The sequence below is a fragment of the Eptatretus burgeri genome, chromosome 16 (assembly GCF_056783735.1).
Source record: "Eptatretus burgeri isolate ZD-2024b chromosome 16, Ebu_testis_v1, whole genome shotgun sequence".
NCBI lineage: Eukaryota > Metazoa > Chordata > Myxini > Myxiniformes > Myxinidae > Eptatretus > Eptatretus burgeri.
In genome coordinates this window covers 24,741,198-24,759,915 of record NC_140976.1, presented here as the reverse complement: position 1 = coordinate 24,759,915, position 18,718 = coordinate 24,741,198, and the positions used below count along the sequence as shown (strand labels likewise).

The 18,718-nt window shown below is 39.5% G+C and overlaps 1 protein-coding gene across 1 annotated transcript in view; it reads left to right on the top strand.

Annotated features, from left to right (window-relative positions):
• LOC147010724 (sorting nexin-9-like) overlaps positions 1-18,718 on the top strand; it is a 47,930-nt gene that overhangs the window by 20,985 nt on the left and 8,227 nt on the right. The window contains exons 10-14 of the mRNA XM_085860240.1: positions 520-629; positions 1,346-1,449; positions 1,758-1,835; positions 4,725-4,801; positions 5,041-5,130. Of these exons, the coding sequence (XP_085716366.1) occupies positions 520-629; positions 1,346-1,449; positions 1,758-1,835; positions 4,725-4,801; positions 5,041-5,130 (459 nt within the window). The remainder of the gene's footprint in view (positions 1-519; positions 630-1,345; positions 1,450-1,757; positions 1,836-4,724; positions 4,802-5,040; positions 5,131-18,718) is intronic.

The window sequence follows — 18,718 nt, the reverse complement described above, 5'->3', positions numbered from 1 at the left end:
TCGATCAGGAATGAATGACCAGGTCGGCATCTATTTGGTTGAATATGTATGAGACAATTTCACTGAAATGATGGCAAAAAGACTTTTTTGAGGAAGTTCTTTCTTGCTCGTTTTAATCCTTTTTTTTTTTTTTTTGTCGTCATCGTCTTCTGCTGTTGTGGAGAAAATTGTCCAAAATATTTCTTCTGAAGACTAGTGTATTTGTGGAAGTTTAGATATGATACATTTGGCCAAAGTGACCATTTGCAAAGAATAAATTGTTAAATAAAATCCCCTTTTTCAAATAGAGGGAAATACATTGCTGAGAATGTGCATCTGAATAGTCTTACTTTGTGCATCCTTGCAGTTCCATCAGTGAACAGTAAGTTCTACCTGACAGTTGGCCAGAGGGATGAAAGCAATTGTTTAAGAATATAATAATTTGTACACACCCAAATTGGCCACACAACGCAGGTGATGCAATCCGAGTTTGTTTTTGTCTCTTGTATTATGTGCATGTATGTACACTTGTCATTGCAGGAGTGGAAGGAGGGCAAGCGCAAGGCGGAGAAGGATGAGGCCGTAGGGGCGGGGGTGTTTGCTTCGATCAGCACTTCAAATCCGACTCTAAGCAATGACCTTGATGAAATGTGAGGCCGTGTGGAAGAATGTGCAAGTTCCTTAACTTGGTGACTGTGTATCTTCAGCTGAATTTAAAATGGAAACAGATCTTGCGAGCTTTAAGCCAGATTTACATAATCACTCCACTCCTTATGAGACATTTGTTCAACGCATTTATTCATTCGTGTCGGGTCACCAAATGGTTTCGTAAAAGATGATGGCATTTTGCCTTGATGGATAAATTTAACTTGTGAATCAATATTCTGACCTGTAGTACCTACTTGATGAGGCAATTGCCCAGACGATGGTTCCTGGCCTTTTCTGGATGAGTGGATCCATTTCGAACCTCAATTTTGCAGACCACCACGGATACCACTCTTGTAGTGATGCGCAGCCACCTCGCACAAAGATCCCTTGGAATCGTGGATGGGCAGGTTCTCACGTAGTTGCACTCCGAGGTTTTGTAGATGATTCTTGGTGACACCTTGTATGTCACCTTGAAGCTCTACTTCAAATGTGGCAAGAAAGACCCATAGATTTTGGTTAGCATTGCTCACCCCATACCACGCAGATCCTCATTGAGGGCCTTGTGGACTGGCAGGGTTCTGCAGAGCACTGATTGTGGAACAACTGCTCCAGAACAACCCCCCTCCTCCCACCTCACCCCCCCTTGCCCACACCCCCACCCCAATCATAATAATATATAATTATTCACTGCTTTCTTCTCTTTGCGTTGCTTTACCAGTGATCACAACATCGAGAAGTTCACCCGCTTTGTGCGCTCCATGGACGAGACCGTGAAGCATCTGTTGAGCTGTGGGCAGGCCCATTACCGGCACTGCGTAACTGGTGAGTCAGAAAAACTCCTTCAGCGTTCGGGCTTCATACGTGCTGTGTCAGCATTTGCGTCGCACTTGGGTTTTGAATGCTTCCATTTACTCCCCCTCCATTCCCTGCCCCCTTTTCACCCATTCCAATGAGGACACCACAAACGTACGTTTTTAATCTCTGGTCTTTCTCCCTGAAGTTTTGTTTCCCAAACAATGTATTTTGCCCATTTGAAGTCTCGGAAAACCACCACATTATTTCCACGTAATAATTTTTATGAATGTCTAATTTTTTTCCCCTTGTTTCGGCTCATTTTTTTCCCCCCATAGAGTTTCCAAAGGATTACCAAGGCATGGGCAAAGCCATCAAAGATCTTTCCACTACGTTTGCGATGAACGAAATCCAATGTGAGTCTCTGGTTCGGAGAAAAATGCAATTTCTGTGCAGGTTCATGAAATTGGTAAAACTTTCAATCACCCATGTTGTTTAACCCAAGGCGATTGCATATTTTCTTTGCTTCGTCGATTAAACTTCACTGGCTTCAGACACACCAGGAAGCACGTTTTGTACTCTACTTATTTTATTTTTTTTGTTTCTTTTCCTTGTTGCTCTAAAAATTGGAAACAGTATGGCACACATTTTGAAAGTGTGCTCGTATCTGAAGAGTTGAAAATGAGTACAATTTTCAAAATCTCCACCATGCTGCTGGCTCACCACCACTCTCATAGAAATTTAGGGTCTTCTCTTGCCGAGCTCTCCATTAGTGATTCGGTTCCATTTGCAAACTGCCGCCTCCACCTCCAAGGTTGTGTGTGCATGTGTGCATGCGTGCGTGCGTGTTTCCCATCATGCTTTATTATCCTGCACTTGCGAGGCGAGAAGCGGGGTTAAGCGATCGGTAGCATACGTTTGTATGTTCGTACGTGTCTACATTTTGTTCAGAGCATACATCGAAAAGCGTTCAGTGGAGGAATTGAAACTTTACCACATGCTACATGACCATGTGATATCGTGGTTACTTTTGAGGTCAACTTAGGCCAAAGGTCAACACCGACCAATTTTTTTAAATCCTCAATTTTCATCTGATTGAAATTTGAAGAGGATTTTCATATCAGCTCACTGAATTCAACGAGCTACTTTTAAGGTCAATTTAGGCCAAATTTCTGAAATCCTCAATTTTCATCCGATTGACTTAAAATATGAACGGGATTTTCATACAAAATGACCATCATGTGTCACCTGGTCTGGCAGCCATATTTGATTTAAGGGAAAAATTATTTGAAAATCTTCGTAGGAAAAACCGCTTAACCTGATCAATGCAAAATTTAACTAATTGATCAACCACCGATGGGAAATATGGTTTCATAAAGATGACATCATCAGTCACGTGGTCTGTCAGCCATATTGGATCAAAGAAAAAACAAACAAACCTTGAACAAAAGAGTTTGCTCACAAAACAAACAAACAAAAAAAACCAATGTCACCCGCTGGGTGACCCGTATCTTGCCAAAAGGTGACCACGTGTGACTTCTTTAAGGTCACACTGAGGTGAACAGAGCTGCTATCCACCAGGAGCGACTCCTTGAGGAATATCTGTCTACGAGAGATTCCGATGAGAATCGTTCTCGAGTAACCATGAAAAATATGCGTTTGCCTCATAACGTCACCAAATGATGTCATAATGTCTCAAGCTTGACATATCCAGAAAGCACTCATCGAGATGTTCAATTTGAGGTATTGCACCATATGGTACCTAAGATTTCAAAATTTGACCTTGGGGTCAAAAACTTTTGACCTCCAGCGCTAACCATGAAGGTCAAGGCCGATCGCCACCAAAAATTAAACAGCTGAGCGCCAGACTATGAACTATATTCCCATGAAGTTTGAAGACTATCCGATCAAAATTACTCAAAAAATAAGGGTTTCGTTGACTCCCCTAATTTGCGACAAAGTGACCTTGACCTTTGACCTTGACCTTGACCTTGAAAATTTTATGCGCTGAAAGGGACCTCTATAGGCCTCTGATATGCAAAGTTACAAAAATTTCCAATGATAACTGTGCTCTGCAGAATTTTTTATACGTGATTACAGACCAAAAATTTTTTTTTTTAAAACATTCAAGCTGACTAACATATCTTGCAAAAACTTTGTTTTGGCAAGATAAAAATCAAGTTCTTCTCAACTGCATGGGGTATGTATTCCATGAATAGCATCTAGTTCAAAAGGGTTCCTGCTGTTGTAAAATAATAAATATGATACTCGTTGGAAAGCTGCTCATCGATTTTACGTGGAACAAAATTCGTCAAAAAGCCATGTCCGTTTAGTCCACAATGTGACTTCACACGAGTTTGAGCTTGATGGAGTGATTCTAAGGGCATCATTTTTATTATTCTATGATGGCAGGAACCCTTTAGAATCGAGTGACTGCCGTGGAAGGAGCACACCAAGTTGTGTTCTGTATATAGTTGTACTTTGTGAAGCAATAGAAAAATAAGAGTACACCGGAAGAGCACGACGACGACGATGACGCGTTTTTCACTTAATTTTATTTCCTCATTGAGACGCACAGAGAGACGTGCAACATTGTCTTTTGATTAAACCCACCACCGAAATGACTGGTCTTGTATGCTCGTTCTTGTAAAAGGATGAGGCTGTTAAGACATTGCGGCACTGCTCTGTGTTTGAAGAATTATGCTCTGGTAAGCATCTACAGGTATCATGCATGGCAGGACTTCCTGGTACAGATGGAGTGTCTGATAAATGAGTGGTTTAGGTGTTGGCTTTGATATCAGATAACAATTGTTGGTAATGGTGTATTTGGCTTGGGACCAACTATTTATTGTGCACAGGGGAGGGTGGTGCTGGTGGTTGTGGTGGTGGTGATGGTGATGGTGCAAAAAAATGAGAAATAAAATGGAGAAAGGAAGAGAATGGAGTGGGGAGGAGATGAGAGTAAAAAGGAGTGGGGAAGGAATTTGTAATGGAGCAGATTTATGCGTACGCAAGAAGTGTTCAAAATGGTCTCCGGATGAGGTGCTCATGATAATCCAAGATGTGCTCATGTTGTTTTAAAAATACATATTTCACTTTTATTTTTCTCCTTTTTGTTCCATCTTGGTGATGGTTTATCCTTCGTAGAACTTTATGAACATGCCATGGAAGTGGGGACTGGAGGGAGTAATTTGGGTTGAGAAAATCCACCATATTTGCTTCCTTGAATATTCCCTGAGATTTGAGATGGTTTTGAATGAAAAAAAAAAAAACCCCAAAAAAACATACCCTTTTTCTGCTTGCAGCAGAAAATTCACTAATCAATGCCATGAGCTTTATGGGAACTACTTATGACAAGATTGGAGAGCTGATGGCATCCCAGGTATCACACACACACACACACACACACACACACACACACACACACACACACACACACACACACACACACACACACACACACACACACACCGTCACGTCGTGCCAATTATGACATCGCATAGTGTTGGTGTAAAAGGTTCATCGCATAGTGTTGGTGTAAAAACGAGGTGGTGCTCCTTGTTGAATATGAAGATTTTTCATTGGCGTCACAGTTGGATGATCTTGGTTTGTGCCCCACAGATGAAGTCTGATGTCCGGATCTTTCTGGATGGACAGCAGGAATACCGTGGAATGCTTGCCTGCTTCCCAGCGATACTCTCATTGCAGAAAGTGCGTATTTGTAGCTTTTCCAGCCTCCTCATTCTACATCATTTCCTCTTTTTTTAACCTTTCATTATCCCTGAAAAAATCCTGAAATCACATTGTATGATTTTTTAAATAATTAATTTGCATTTTATTGCATGAAATAAGTATTTGATGCATCAGAAAAACAGAACTTAATATTTGGTGCAGAAACTCTTCTTCTTCTTCTTCTTCTTCTTCTTCTTCTTCTTCTTCTTCTTCTTCTTCTTCTTCTTCTTCTTCTTCTTCTTCTTCTTCTTCTTCTTCTTCTTCTTCTTCTTCTTCTTCTTCTTCTTCTTCTTCTTCTTCTTCTTCTTCTTCTTCTTCTTCTTCTTCTTCTTCTTCTTCTTCTTCTTCTTCTTCTTCTTCTTCTTCTTCTTCTTCTTCTTCTTCTTCTTCTTCTTCTTCTTCTTCTTCTTCTTCTTCTTCTTCTTCTTCTTCTTCTTCTTCTTCTTCTTCTTCTTCTTCTTCTTCTTCTTCTTCTTCTTCTTCTTCTTCTTCTTCTTCTTCTTCTTCTTCTTCTTCTTCTTCTTCTTCTTCTTCTTCTTCTTCTTCTTCTTCTTCTTCTTCTTCTTCTTCTTCTTCTTCTTCTTCTTCTTCTTCTTCTTCTTCTTCTTCTTCTTCTTCTTCTTCTTCTTCTTCTTCTTCTTCTTCTTCTTCTTCTTCTTCTTCTTCTTCTTCTTCTTCTTCTTCTTCTTCTTCTTCTTCTTCTTCTTCTTCTTCTTCTTCTTCTTCTTCTTCTTCTTCTTCTTCTTCTTCTTCTTCTTCTTCTTCTTCTTCTTCTTCTTCTTCTTCTTCTTCTTCTTCTTCTTCTTCTTCTTCTTCTTCTTCTTCTTCTTCTTCTTCTTCTTCTTCTTCTTCTTCTTCTTCTTCTTCTTCTTCTTCTTCTTCTTCTTCTTCTTCTTCTTCTTCTTCTTCTTCTTCTTCTTCTTCTTCTTCTTCTTCTTCTTCTTCTTCTTCTTCTTCTTCTTCTTCTTCTTCTTCTTCTTCTTCTTCTTCTTCTTCTTCTTCTTCTTCTTCTTCTTCTTCTTCTTCTTCTTCTTCTTCTTCTTCTTCTTCTTCTTCTTCTTCTTCTTCTTCTTCTTCTTCTTCTTCTTCTTCTTCTTCTTCTTCTTCTTCTTCTTCTTCTTCTTCTTCTTCTTCTTCTTCTTCTTCTTCTTCTTCTTCTTCTTCTTCTTCTTCTTCTTCTTCTTCTTCTTCTTCTTCTTCTTCTTCTTCTTCTTCTTCTTCTTCTTCTTCTTCTTCTTCTTCTTCTTCTTCTTCTTCTTCTTCTTCTTCTTCTTCTTCTTCTTCTTCTTCTTCTTCTTCTTCTTCTTCTTCTTCTTCTTCTTCTTCTTCTTCTTCTTCTTCTTCTTCTTCTTCTTCTTCTTCTTCTTCTTCTTCTTCTTCTTCTTCTTCTTCTTCTTCTTCTTCTTCTTCTTCTTCTTCTTCTTCTTCTTCTTCTTCTTCTTCTTCTTCTTCTTCTTCTTCTTCTTCTTCTTCTTCTTCTTCTTCTTCTTCTTCTTCTTCTTCTTCTTCTTCTTCTTCTTCTTCTTCTTCTTCTTCTTCTTCTTCTTCTTCTTCTTCTTCTTCTTCTTCTTCTTCTTCTTCTTCTTCTTCTTCTTCTTCTTCTTCTTCTTCTTCTTCTTCTTCTTCTTCTTCTTCTTCTTCTTCTTCTTCTTCTTCTTCTTCTTCTTCTTCTTCTTCTTCTTCTTCTTCTTCTTCTTCTTCTTCTTCTTCTTCTTCTTCTTCTTCTTCTTCTTCTTCTTCTTCTTCTTCTTCTTCTTCTTCTTCTTCTTCTTCTTCTTCTTCTTCTTCTTCTTCTTCTTCTTCTTCTTCTTCTTCTTCTTCTTCTTCTTCTTCTTCTTCTTCTTCTTCTTCTTCTTCTTCTTCTTCTTCTTCTTCTTCTTCTTCTTCTTCTTCTTCTTCTTCTTCTTCTTCTTCTTCTTCTTCTTCTTCTTCTTCTTCTTCTTCTTCTTCTTCTTCTTCTTCTTCTTCTTCTTCTTCTTCTTCTTCTTCTTCTTCTTCTTCTTCTTCTTCTTCTTCTTCTTCTTCTTCTTCTTCTTCTTCTTCTTCTTCTTCTTCTTCTTCTTCTTCTTCTTCTTCTTCTTCTTCTTCTTCTTCTTCTTCTTCTTCTTCTTCTTCTTCTTCTTCTTCTTCTTCTTCTTCTTCTTCTTCTTCTTCTTCTTCTTCTTCTTCTTCTTCTTCTTCTTCTTCTTCTTCTTCTTCTTCTTCTTCTTCTTCTTCTTCTTCTTCTTCTTCTTCTTCTTCTTCTTCTTCTTCTTCTTCTTCTTCTTCTTCTTCTTCTTCTTCTTCTTCTTCTTCTTCTTCTTCTTCTTCTTCTTCTTCTTCTTCTTCTTCTTCTTCTTCTTCTTCTTCTTCTTCTTCTTCTTCTTCTTCTTCTTCTTCTTCTTCTTCTTCTTCTTCTTCTTCTTCTTCTTCTTCTTCTTCTTCTTCTTCTTCTTCTTCTTCTTCTTCTTCTTCTTCTTCTTCTTCTTCTTCTTCTTCTTCTTCTTCTTCTTCTTCTTCTTCTTCTTCTTCTTCTTCTTCTTCTTCTTCTTCTTCTTCTTCTTCTTCTTCTTCTTCTTCTTCTTCTTCTTCTTCTTCTTCTTCTTCTTCTTCTTCTTCTTCTTCTTCTTCTTCTTCTTCTTCTTCTTCTTCTTCTTCTTCTTCTTCTTCTTCTTCTTCTTCTTCTTCTTCTTCTTCTTCTTCTTCTTCTTCTTCTTCTTCTTCTTCTTCTTCTTCTTCTTCTTCTTCTTCTTCTTCTTCTTCTTCTTCTTCTTCTTCTTCTTCTTCTTCTTCTTCTTCTTCTTCTTCTTCTTCTTCTTCTTCTTCTTCTTCTTCTTCTTCTTCTTCTTCTTCTTCTTCTTCTTCTTCTTCTTCTTCTTCTTCTTCTTCTTCTTCTTCTTCTTCTTCTTCTTCTTCTTCTTCTTCTTCTTCTTCTTCTTCTTCTTCTTCTTCTTCTTCTTCTTCTTCTTCTTCTTCTTCTTCTTCTTCTTCTTCTTCTTCTTCTTCTTCTTCTTCTTCTTCTTCTTCTTCTTCTTCTTCTTCTTCTTCTTCTTCTTCTTCTTCTTCTTCTTCTTCTTCTTCTTCTTCTTCTTCTTCTTCTTCTTCTTCTTCTTCTTCTTCTTCTTCTTCTTCTTCTTCTTCTTCTTCTTCTTCTTCTTCTTCTTCTTCTTCTTCTTCTTCTTCTTCTTCTTCTTCTTCTTCTTCTTCTTCTTCTTCTTCTTCTTCTTCTTCTTCTTCTTCTTCTTCTTCTTCTTCTTCTTCTTCTTCTTCTTCTTCTTCTTCTTCTTCTTCTTCTTCTTCTTCTTCTTCTTCTTCTTCTTCTTCTTCTTCTTCTTCTTCTTCTTCTTCTTCTTCTTCTTCTTCTTCTTCTTCTTCTTCTTCTTCTTCTTCTTCTTCTTCTTCTTCTTCTTCTTCTTCTTCTTCTTCTTCTTCTTCTTCTTCTTCTTCTTCTTCTTCTTCTTCTTCTTCTTCTTCTTCTTCTTCTTCTTCTTCTTCTTCTTCTTCTTCTTCTTCTTCTTCTTCTTCTTCTTCTTCTTCTTCTTCTTCTTCTTCTTCTTCTTCTTCTTCTTCTTCTTCTTCTTCTTCTTCTTCTTCTTCTTCTTCTTCTTCTTCTTCTTCTTCTTCTTCTTCTTCTTCTTCTTCTTCTTCTTCTTCTTCTTCTTCTTCTTCTTCTTCTTCTTCTTCTTCTTCTTCTTCTTCTTCTTCTTCTTCTTCTTCTTCTTCTTCTTCTTCTTCTTCTTCTTCTTCTTCTTCTTCTTCTTCTTCTTCTTCTTCTTCTTCTTCTTCTTCTTCTTCTTCTTCTTCTTCTTCTTCTTCTTCTTCTTCTTCTTCTTCTTCTTCTTCTTCTTCTTCTTCTTCTTCTTCTTCTTCTTCTTCTTCTTCTTCTTCTTCTTCTTCTTCTTCTTCTTCTTCTTCTTCTTCTTCTTCTTCTTCTTCTTCTTCTTCTTCTTCTTCTTCTTCTTCTTCTTCTTCTTCTTCTTCTTCTTCTTCTTCTTCTTCTTCTTCTTCTTCTTCTTCTTCTTCTTCTTCTTCTTCTTCTTCTTCTTCTTCTTCTTCTTCTTCTTCTTCTTCTTCTTCTTCTTCTTCTTCTTCTTCTTCTTCTTCTTCTTCTTCTTCTTCTTCTTCTTCTTCTTCTTCTTCTTCTTCTTCTTCTTCTTCTTCTTCTTCTTCTTCTTCTTCTTCTTCTTCTTCTTCTTCTTCTTCTTCTTCTTCTTCTTCTTCTTCTTCTTCTTCTTCTTCTTCTTCTTCTTCTTCTTCTTCTTCTTCTTCTTCTTCTTCTTCTTCTTCTTCTTCTTCTTCTTCTTCTTCTTCTTCTTCTTCTTCTTCTTCTTCTTCTTCTTCTTCTTCTTCTTCTTCTTCTTCTTCTTCTTCTTCTTCTTCTTCTTCTTCTTCTTCTTCTTCTTCTTCTTCTTCTTCTTCTTCTTCTTCTTCTTCTTCTTCTTCTTCTTCTTCTTCTTCTTCTTCTTCTTCTTCTTCTTCTTCTTCTTCTTCTTCTTCTTCTTCTTCTTCTTCTTCTTCTTCTTCTTCTTCTTCTTCTTCTTCTTCTTCTTCTTCTTCTTCTTCTTCTTCTTCTTCTTCTTCTTCTTCTTCTTCTTCTTCTTCTTCTTCTTCTTCTTCTTCTTCTTCTTCTTCTTCTTCTTCTTCTTCTTCTTCTTCTTCTTCTTCTTCTTCTTCTTCTTCTTCTTCTTCTTCTTCTTCTTCTTCTTCTTCTTCTTCTTCTTCTTCTTCTTCTTCTTCTTCTTCTTCTTCTTCTTCTTCTTCTTCTTCTTCTTCTTCTTCTTCTTCTTCTTCTTCTTCTTCTTCTTCTTCTTCTTCTTCTTCTTCTTCTTCTTCTTCTTCTTCTTCTTCTTCTTCTTCTTCTTCTTCTTCTTCTTCTTCTTCTTCTTCTTCTTCTTCTTCTTCTTCTTCTTCTTCTTCTTCTTCTTCTTCTTCTTCTTCTTCTTCTTCTTCTTCTTCTTCTTCTTCTTCTTCTTCTTCTTCTTCTTCTTCTTCTTCTTCTTCTTCTTCTTCTTCTTCTTCTTCTTCTTCTTCTTCTTCTTCTTCTTCTTCTTCTTCTTCTTCTTCTTCTTCTTCTTCTTCTTCTTCTTCTTCTTCTTCTTCTTCTTCTTCTTCTTCTTCTTCTTCTTCTTCTTCTTCTTCTTCTTCTTCTTCTTCTTCTTCTTCTTCTTCTTCTTCTTCTTCTTCTTCTTCTTCTTCTTCTTCTTCTTCTTCTTCTTCTTCTTCTTCTTCTTCTTCTTCTTCTTCTTCTTCTTCTTCTTCTTCTTCTTCTTCTTCTTCTTCTTCTTCTTCTTCTTCTTCTTCTTCTTCTTCTTCTTCTTCTTCTTCTTCTTCTTCTTCTTCTTCTTCTTCTTCTTCTTCTTCTTCTTCTTCTTCTTCTTCTTCTTCTTCTTCTTCTTCTTCTTCTTCTTCTTCTTCTTCTTCTTCTTCTTCTTCTTCTTCTTCTTCTTCTTCTTCTTCTTCTTCTTCTTCTTCTTCTTCTTCTTCTTCTTCTTCTTCTTCTTCTTCTTCTTCTTCTTCTTCTTCTTCTTCTTCTTCTTCTTCTTCTTCTTCTTCTTCTTCTTCTTCTTCTTCTTCTTCTTCTTCTTCTTCTTCTTCTTCTTCTTCTTCTTCTTCTTCTTCTTCTTCTTCTTCTTCTTCTTCTTCTTCTTCTTCTTCTTCTTCTTCTTCTTCTTCTTCTTCTTCTTCTTCTTCTTCTTCTTCTTCTTCTTCTTCTTCTTCTTCTTCTTCTTCTTCTTCTTCTTCTTCTTCTTCTTCTTCTTCTTCTTCTTCTTCTTCTTCTTCTTCTTCTTCTTCTTCTTCTTCTTCTTCTTCTTCTTCTTCTTCTTCTTCTTCTTCTTCTTCTTCTTCTTCTTCTTCTTCTTCTTCTTCTTCTTCTTCTTCTTCTTCTTCTTCTTCTTCTTCTTCTTCTTCTTCTTCTTCTTCTTCTTCTTCTTCTTCTTCTTCTTCTTCTTCTTCTTCTTCTTCTTCTTCTTCTTCTTCTTCTTCTTCTTCTTCTTCTTCTTCTTCTTCTTCTTCTTCTTCTTCTTCTTCTTCTTCTTCTTCTTCTTCTTCTTCTTCTTCTTCTTCTTCTTCTTCTTCTTCTTCTTCTTCTTCTTCTTCTTCTTCTTCTTCTTCTTCTTCTTCTTCTTCTTCTTCTTCTTCTTCTTCTTCTTCTTCTTCTTCTTCTTCTTCTTCTTCTTCTTCTTCTTCTTCTTCTTCTTCTTCTTCTTCTTCTTCTTCTTCTTCTTCTTCTTCTTCTTCTTCTTCTTCTTCTTCTTCTTCTTCTTCTTCTTCTTCTTCTTCTTCTTCTTCTTCTTCTTCTTCTTCTTCTTCTTCTTCTTCTTCTTCTTCTTCTTCTTCTTCTTCTTCTTCTTCTTCTTCTTCTTCTTCTTCTTCTTCTTCTTCTTCTTCTTCTTCTTCTTCTTCTTCTTCTTCTTCTTCTTCTTCTTCTTCTTCTTCTTCTTCTTCTTCTTCTTCTTCTTCTTCTTCTTCTTCTTCTTCTTCTTCTTCTTCTTCTTCTTCTTCTTCTTCTTCTTCTTCTTCTTCTTCTTCTTCTTCTTCTTCTTCTTCTTCTTCTTCTTCTTCTTCTTCTTCTTCTTCTTCTTCTTCTTCTTCTTCTTCTTCTTCTTCTTCTTCTTCTTCTTCTTCTTCTTCTTCTTCTTCTTCTTCTTCTTCTTCTTCTTCTTCTTCTTCTTCTTCTTCTTCTTCTTCTTCTTCTTCTTCTTCTTCTTCTTCTTCTTCTTCTTCTTCTTCTTCTTCTTCTTCTTCTTCTTCTTCTTCTTCTTCTTCTTCTTCTTCTTCTTCTTCTTCTTCTTCTTCTTCTTCTTCTTCTTCTTCTTCTTCTTCTTCTTCTTCTTCTTCTTCTTCTTCTTCTTCTTCTTCTTCTTCTTCTTCTTCTTCTTCTTCTTCTTCTTCTTCTTCTTCTTCTTCTTCTTCTTCTTCTTCTTCTTCTTCTTCTTCTTCTTCTTCTTCTTCTTCTTCTTCTTCTTCTTCTTCTTCTTCTTCTTCTTCTTCTTCTTCTTCTTCTTCTTCTTCTTCTTCTTCTTCTTCTTCTTCTTCTTCTTCTTCTTCTTCTTCTTCTTCTTCTTCTTCTTCTTCTTCTTCTTCTTCTTCTTCTTCTTCTTCTTCTTCTTCTTCTTCTTCTTCTTCTTCTTCTTCTTCTTCTTCTTCTTCTTCTTCTTCTTCTTCTTCTTCTTCTTCTTCTTCTTCTTCTTCTTCTTCTTCTTCTTCTTCTTCTTCTTCTTCTTCTTCTTCTTCTTCTTCTTCTTCTTCTTCTTCTTCTTCTTCTTCTTCTTCTTCTTCTTCTTCTTCTTCTTCTTCTTCTTCTTCTTCTTCTTCTTCTTCTTCTTCTTCTTCTTCTTCTTCTTCTTCTTCTTCTTCTTCTTCTTCTTCTTCTTCTTCTTCTTCTTCTTCTTCTTCTTCTTCTTCTTCTTCTTCTTCTTCTTCTTCTTCTTCTTCTTCTTCTTCTTCTTCTTCTTCTTCTTCTTCTTCTTCTTCTTCTTCTTCTTCTTCTTCTTCTTCTTCTTCTTCTTCTTCTTCTTCTTCTTCTTCTTCTTCTTCTTCTTCTTCTTCTTCTTCTTCTTCTTCTTCTTCTTCTTTCGGCTGCTCCCGTTCGGGGTCGCCACAGCGGATCATCCGTATGATCCGCATAGTGATTTGGCACATGTTTTACGCCGGATGCCCTTTCTGACGCAACCGTGGTCGCCTCTTACGACACAGGGATATGGTACACCTATTTTAACCGGGGTATACACCGGCCCAGTACACTGGTACTCATTTCGCCGACCTCGGAAGGATGACAGGCTGAGTCAACCCCCTGGTGCATTAATTCATTGGCTCAACGGGGCTTGAACTCAGGACCTTTTGGATCCCAAGCCGCTGCCCTAACCACTGCGCCAACACCAGGCTTCAATATTTGGTACAGAAACCTTTGTTTGCAATTACAGAGATCAGACGTTTCCTGTAGTTCTTAACCAGGTTTGCACAGACTGCAGCAGGGATTTTGGCCCACTCCTCCATACAGATCTTCTCCAGATCCTTCAGGTTTCGGGGCTGTCGCTGGGCAACACAGACTTTCAGCTCCCTCCAAAGATTTTCCATTGGGTTCAGGTCTGGAGACTGGTTCGGCAACCCCAGGACCTTGAGATGCTTCTTACGGAGCCACTCCTTAGTTGCCCTGGCTGTGTGTTTCGGGTCGTTGTCATGCTGGAAGACCCAGCCACACCCCATCTTCAATGCTCTTGTTGAGGGAAGGAGGTTGTTGGCCAAGATCTCACGATACATGGCCCCATCCATCCTCCCCTCAATACTGTGCAGTCGTCCTGTCCCCTTTGCGGAAAAGCTTCCCCAAAGAATGATGTTACCACCACCATGCTTCACGGTTGGGATGGTGTTCTTGGGGTTGTACTCATCCTTCTTCTTCCTCCAAACACGGCGAGTGGAGTTTAAACCAAAAAGCTCTATTTTGGTCTCATTAGACCACATGACCTTCTCCCATCCCTCCTCTGGATCATCCAGATGGTCATTGGCAAACTTCAGACTGGCCTGGACATGCGCTGGCTTGAGCAGAGGGACCTTGCGTGCGCTGCAGGATTTTAATCCATGATGGCGTAGTGTGTTACTTATGGTTTTCTTTGATACTGTGGTACCAGCTCTCTTCAGGTCATTGACCAGGTCCTGCCATGTAGTTCTGGGCTGATCCCTTACCTCCCATGATCATTGAGGCTCCATGAGGTGAGATCTTGCAGGAGCCCCAGACTGAGGGAGATTGACTGTTATCTTGAACTTCTTCCATTTTCTAATAATTGCTCCAACAGTTGTTGCCTTCTCACCAAGCTGCTTGCCTATTGTCCTGTAGCCCATCCCAGCCTTGTGCAAGTCTACAGTTTTGTCCCTGATGTCCTTAACTCTCTGGTCTTGCCCATTTTGGTGATGTTGGAGTCTGATTGATTGAGTGTGGACAGCTGTCTTTTATGCAGATAAGTTCAAACAGGTGCAGTTAATACAGGTAATGAGTGGAGAATGGAAGGGCTTTTTTTAAGACAAAACTAACAGGTCTGTGAGAGCCGGAATTCTTACTGGTTGGTTGGTGATCAAATACTTATTTCATGCAATAAAATGAAAATTAATTATTTAAAAATCATACAATGTGATTTTCAGAATTTTTGTTTTAGATTCCGTCTTTCACAGTTGAAGTGTACCTATGATAACAATTACAGACCTCAACGTGCTTTGTAAGTGGGAAAACCTGCAAAATCGGCAGTGTATCAAATACTTGTTCTCCCCACTGTATGTATGTATGTATGTATAAAAAAATTAAAATGACCGTTTTTACAGCCATTTTTCCCTGCTGTGCAGGGGTTAGGCTTTTTCTTGCGGCAATGTTTTATGGCCGGATGCCCTTCCTGACGCCAACCCTGGTCGCCTCTTACGACACACAGGGATATGGTACACCTATTCTAACCGGGGCATACACCGGGACCAGTACACTGGTACTCATTTCGCCGACCTCGGAAGGATGACAGGCTGAGTCAACCCCCTGGTGTTAATTCAGCAGCCAACGGGGCTTGAACTCAGGACCCTGGGATCCCAAGCCACCACCCTAACCACTAAGCCAACACCAGGACTTAGTGGTTAGGTGTGTGTGTGTGTGTGTGTGTGTGTGTGTGTGTGTGTGTGTGTGTGTGTGTGTGTGTGTGTGTGTGTGTGTGTGTGTGTGTGTGTGTGTGTGTGTGTGTGTGTGTGTGTGTGTGTGTGTGTGTGTGTGTGTGTGTGTATATATTTCTTTGTTGGTTGTGTTTTCCTCCCGAAAGTTCGGGCCTCAAAATATACGTTGTAAGCTTATAACCATGTTTAATTCAATCTGTGAGCACTTGGGACAACGCTCAAATTGCTTAAAAGGAATCGTTTCAGTGGAGTGCAGGACTACTTTGAGGTCCTCAAAATGTAATGCTTCACCATCTTTTGCATCACTTGGATTGAACAACTTTCTCAAGAGATTATTTATATATTATGAATTGATTTTGTTTCTTGGGTCAAAATATCAAAGGTCAGATGTCATTGTTACGAATCTGGAACCCATCGCACACAACAGCCAGGGTCCCGAAGAACAGTTATATCGGTAAGTCAGGGTTCCTTCCCCTTTGTTTAATGGGTGAATAATTGTACGTGCGCTGTGAGTTATTTTATAGTTTGACCTTTTGTTATGTCAATTACAACAACATCCTCCTTCGTTTCTCGTCCCACCATCATCCATCGGCACCATTAAACACGGGCGTGTCAGCACGAACATGGACGGAGTTTCCTCGGCCACCAGAGCTCCGACTCCGCCCCAGAGAGATGGAATGTTCCTCGCGACCAATGAGAGGCGAGACGTCTAAGACACCGACTATCCCACGAACCCTGGACCAATGGCAGGCGAGACGTCTCAGACAGCGATCCTTCCCACGACACCCCAGCCCACAGGAGAAATGCAATATAAGGAATGCCAGGGCCTTGGAAACAGCATTTGGGTTGGGCGATCGGGTTTGAGGTGCCGGAGATCGACTCGTCTGGTCTGGTCGGCTTGGCAGCGATCGGGTTCGAGGTGCTGGAGATAGACTGGTCGGCTTTGCAGTGCTCGGGTCGTCTCTCCTCTCGTCCACCTGGCGTCCGACGCTTTTCCTCTGTCCCTGGTGCTTCGAGTGGCATCGTTGCTGTGGGTTTGAGTCCCGCCGGACCAGATCGTCGAAGCCCACATGAGGTGTACAGGTCAATGTGCAGGCTCTGGTCTCTAGCTCACCTGTCCTTGAGCTGGAGGCCTTCAACAAAGACTATTGGGGTCCATTTCTGTGTTTGTGTGTCTTTCTGTGGGCCTGTCTTTAAGTAGGAACTGTTAAGTGCTTTTTGCCTTGTACATACTGCATTTCTTATAGTCGGATAACTCTCCCTTTATGTGTTCCTTCCCCACCTATTGTAAATAAATACCCATTTGTTGAATGTATCAGCTCGTTTCTGTGTTTTCTTCATTGGTTTAATACGGTGCGTGTTGGGGAATTAAAAAGGCTGCTGTTGCCGTAGTTGTGTGCATTTGGACCGACAGGACCTCGGTAACCATCCACTCGGGTTACGCACGGGTCGGGCATGGAAACTGTTCGTCCCGTTCGAGCTCCGTCAAAGGTGTGAATACTCCGTAGTCCGCCGCGTGGGCCTCTCGGTATTTTGAAGTTTGGCAAATAACCCTGTGCCCACGCGGTTGATTTATTGACTATTCATGGTCCTGGAAGGGATCCGTACCTTCGGAGTTATCCGAGGGTAACTATCTGAATTCCGGGTGTTCGGTGGAGTCGACTCTGCAGCTCCATCTAGCGGTCGTGCTCGTCGCCGATACCCGGCCCACAACAATATTAGGTAAAAATTATGTTTCCATGCTAACTTCTGAATCGATGATGGCATTTTGACCAAACTTGGAACAAGTATATATATAATGATGTATCCATAAACTGATTACATTATGGAGTCGAGGTCGATGGTCAAGTCAGGTAAAAAGGATATTTGATAACATCTGAAGGGATTTAAATCGAACTTGGTGCAAGTATGTATAATGATCTGATGTGGGCGGAGGCATATCGGTCGATGTTGTCACATCGAAGAGTATCGTTCTAGTTTTTTTTAATAAAACAAATTTCACCCTCTAATAAATTTTTATTTATTTATTTTTTTTACACCACAAATGCAATAACCAAAACAAGTATCACAACAAACACACTTGAAACAACAATCTGCAGAGTGCAACATTCCTTTGAGTTCCTCAGATTGTTTGTGTGCTTCACCAGCTTATTTTTCCTTTCCATCTTCATCACTTTTATAATATTCATTCTCAAAACCATCTTCATCATCTATAAAACAACTTTCATAACTATTGCTTCAACATATGCTCGGCGTTGCCTTGATGGTTAGGGTGGTGGGCTTGGGATCCGAGGATCCTGAGTTCAAATCTCACTCGGCTGTTGAATTAATACCAGGTGGGGTTGACTCTGCCTGTCATCCTTCTGAGGCCGGCAAAATGAGTGCCAGCTTGCTGGTATCCTGTGTTGGATTGGCGACTTGTCCAGGATTGTGCCCACTAGCCAAGGAGACTGTTTAGGCAGCACCAACGCTCTGCACAGAGTATGGTCCCGATGGATGGATGGTTTCAACATAATCTCTGTATTGGCACCTTCTTCCGAACTGAGAGGGATACGATTAGTACTATCAAACTCTCTGAAATATTGGGATGTGTAATGGCTCATTTGTTGAGGGAAAAAAGTATCTTTAAATATTTTAACTTTTTTTTTCTTTGTTAATACTGGTCTTAGCTTACTTTATAAATTATCTCACCTTAAGTCAGATTCCTTAGCATTAATTCCATTATCTCAGCTCATCTTATGCTTTCTTGTGTACTTGCTCTGATTATATCACGTGTTTATAACTTTGAATATGATTCAACTATCTATCCAGTACTCTTCTTTCTTAAAAACCTAACAATCACAATAATGCTTGATATTTATGCTCTTTGATTATGTTCTTTTCATCCCTTTCAACTATTTTATCACTTTTGGAACCTCCATACTTCCATAAGATTTTGCTCTTAATCCTACAAATTCACTCATTACACTGAACAACAAAAATTTTTTACTGGAGATGTGTAAAGTGATTTAGACTAATTTGGGTACGCTGATTTCAAAAATCATAACCGTTTTGCTGTATCACGTCAGGACTTTCAGTTACAGAAATATTTCCATTGCCTAGAAGTCAGGATTTCAATGAAATTTACAAAAATTCATTTTTTCATTTATTTCATCATGAATGCTTCAAAATTATAGAAATTACAGAAAAACTCCACTAGAATGTAATTAAAAATGCTTTAGGCATTTGGCTTTGCGTTTGTGCTGCTCTGTGTCAGTTTCACGATGCAGGAACCAGCAGAAATCGCCCATCATGTTCGGGTTGTGCCGCCCTTGGTAACGCGTCTCCATGAGTGAAATCTCTTGGTGGAATCGCTCGCCGTGCTCGTCCGAGACTGCTCCCAAGTTGTCAGGGAAGAAGTTCAGGTGCTGGTGTAGGAAATGGATTTTCAGGGACATCCTGGAGCCAAGTTTCCTGAAGGACTCCAGCAGCTGCTGCACTATTTCTTCATAGTTGTCCGCGCGCTCGTTCCCCAAGAAGTTGTCCGTCACAGCTTTGAAGCTCCTCCACGCTGCCAGCTCTTTGGGGTTTAGAGTTGTCGGAAAAGTTTCGTCCTTCATAATCTGTCGGATTTGCGGTCCAACAAAGACACCAGCCTTGATCTTGGCCTCCGACAAGGTGTTGCCAAACTTTTCCTTGAGGTATAAAAACCCACGCCCATTCAGATCCATTGCCCGTACAAAACTTTTCATCAAGCCGAGCTTTATGTGGAGTGGTGGAAGGAAAACCTTGGCTGGGTCGACAAGGGCGACATGCTTCACGTTGTGTCGACCAGGTACATGCTCTTTTCGCTCTTCCCAATCTTTCTTCGTCCAGTGATTCTTGTCGTCTCTGCTATCCCAGAGACAAAGGAAGCACATGTATTTCGTGTAGCCTGACTGCAGCCCTAACAACAGCGCCACCA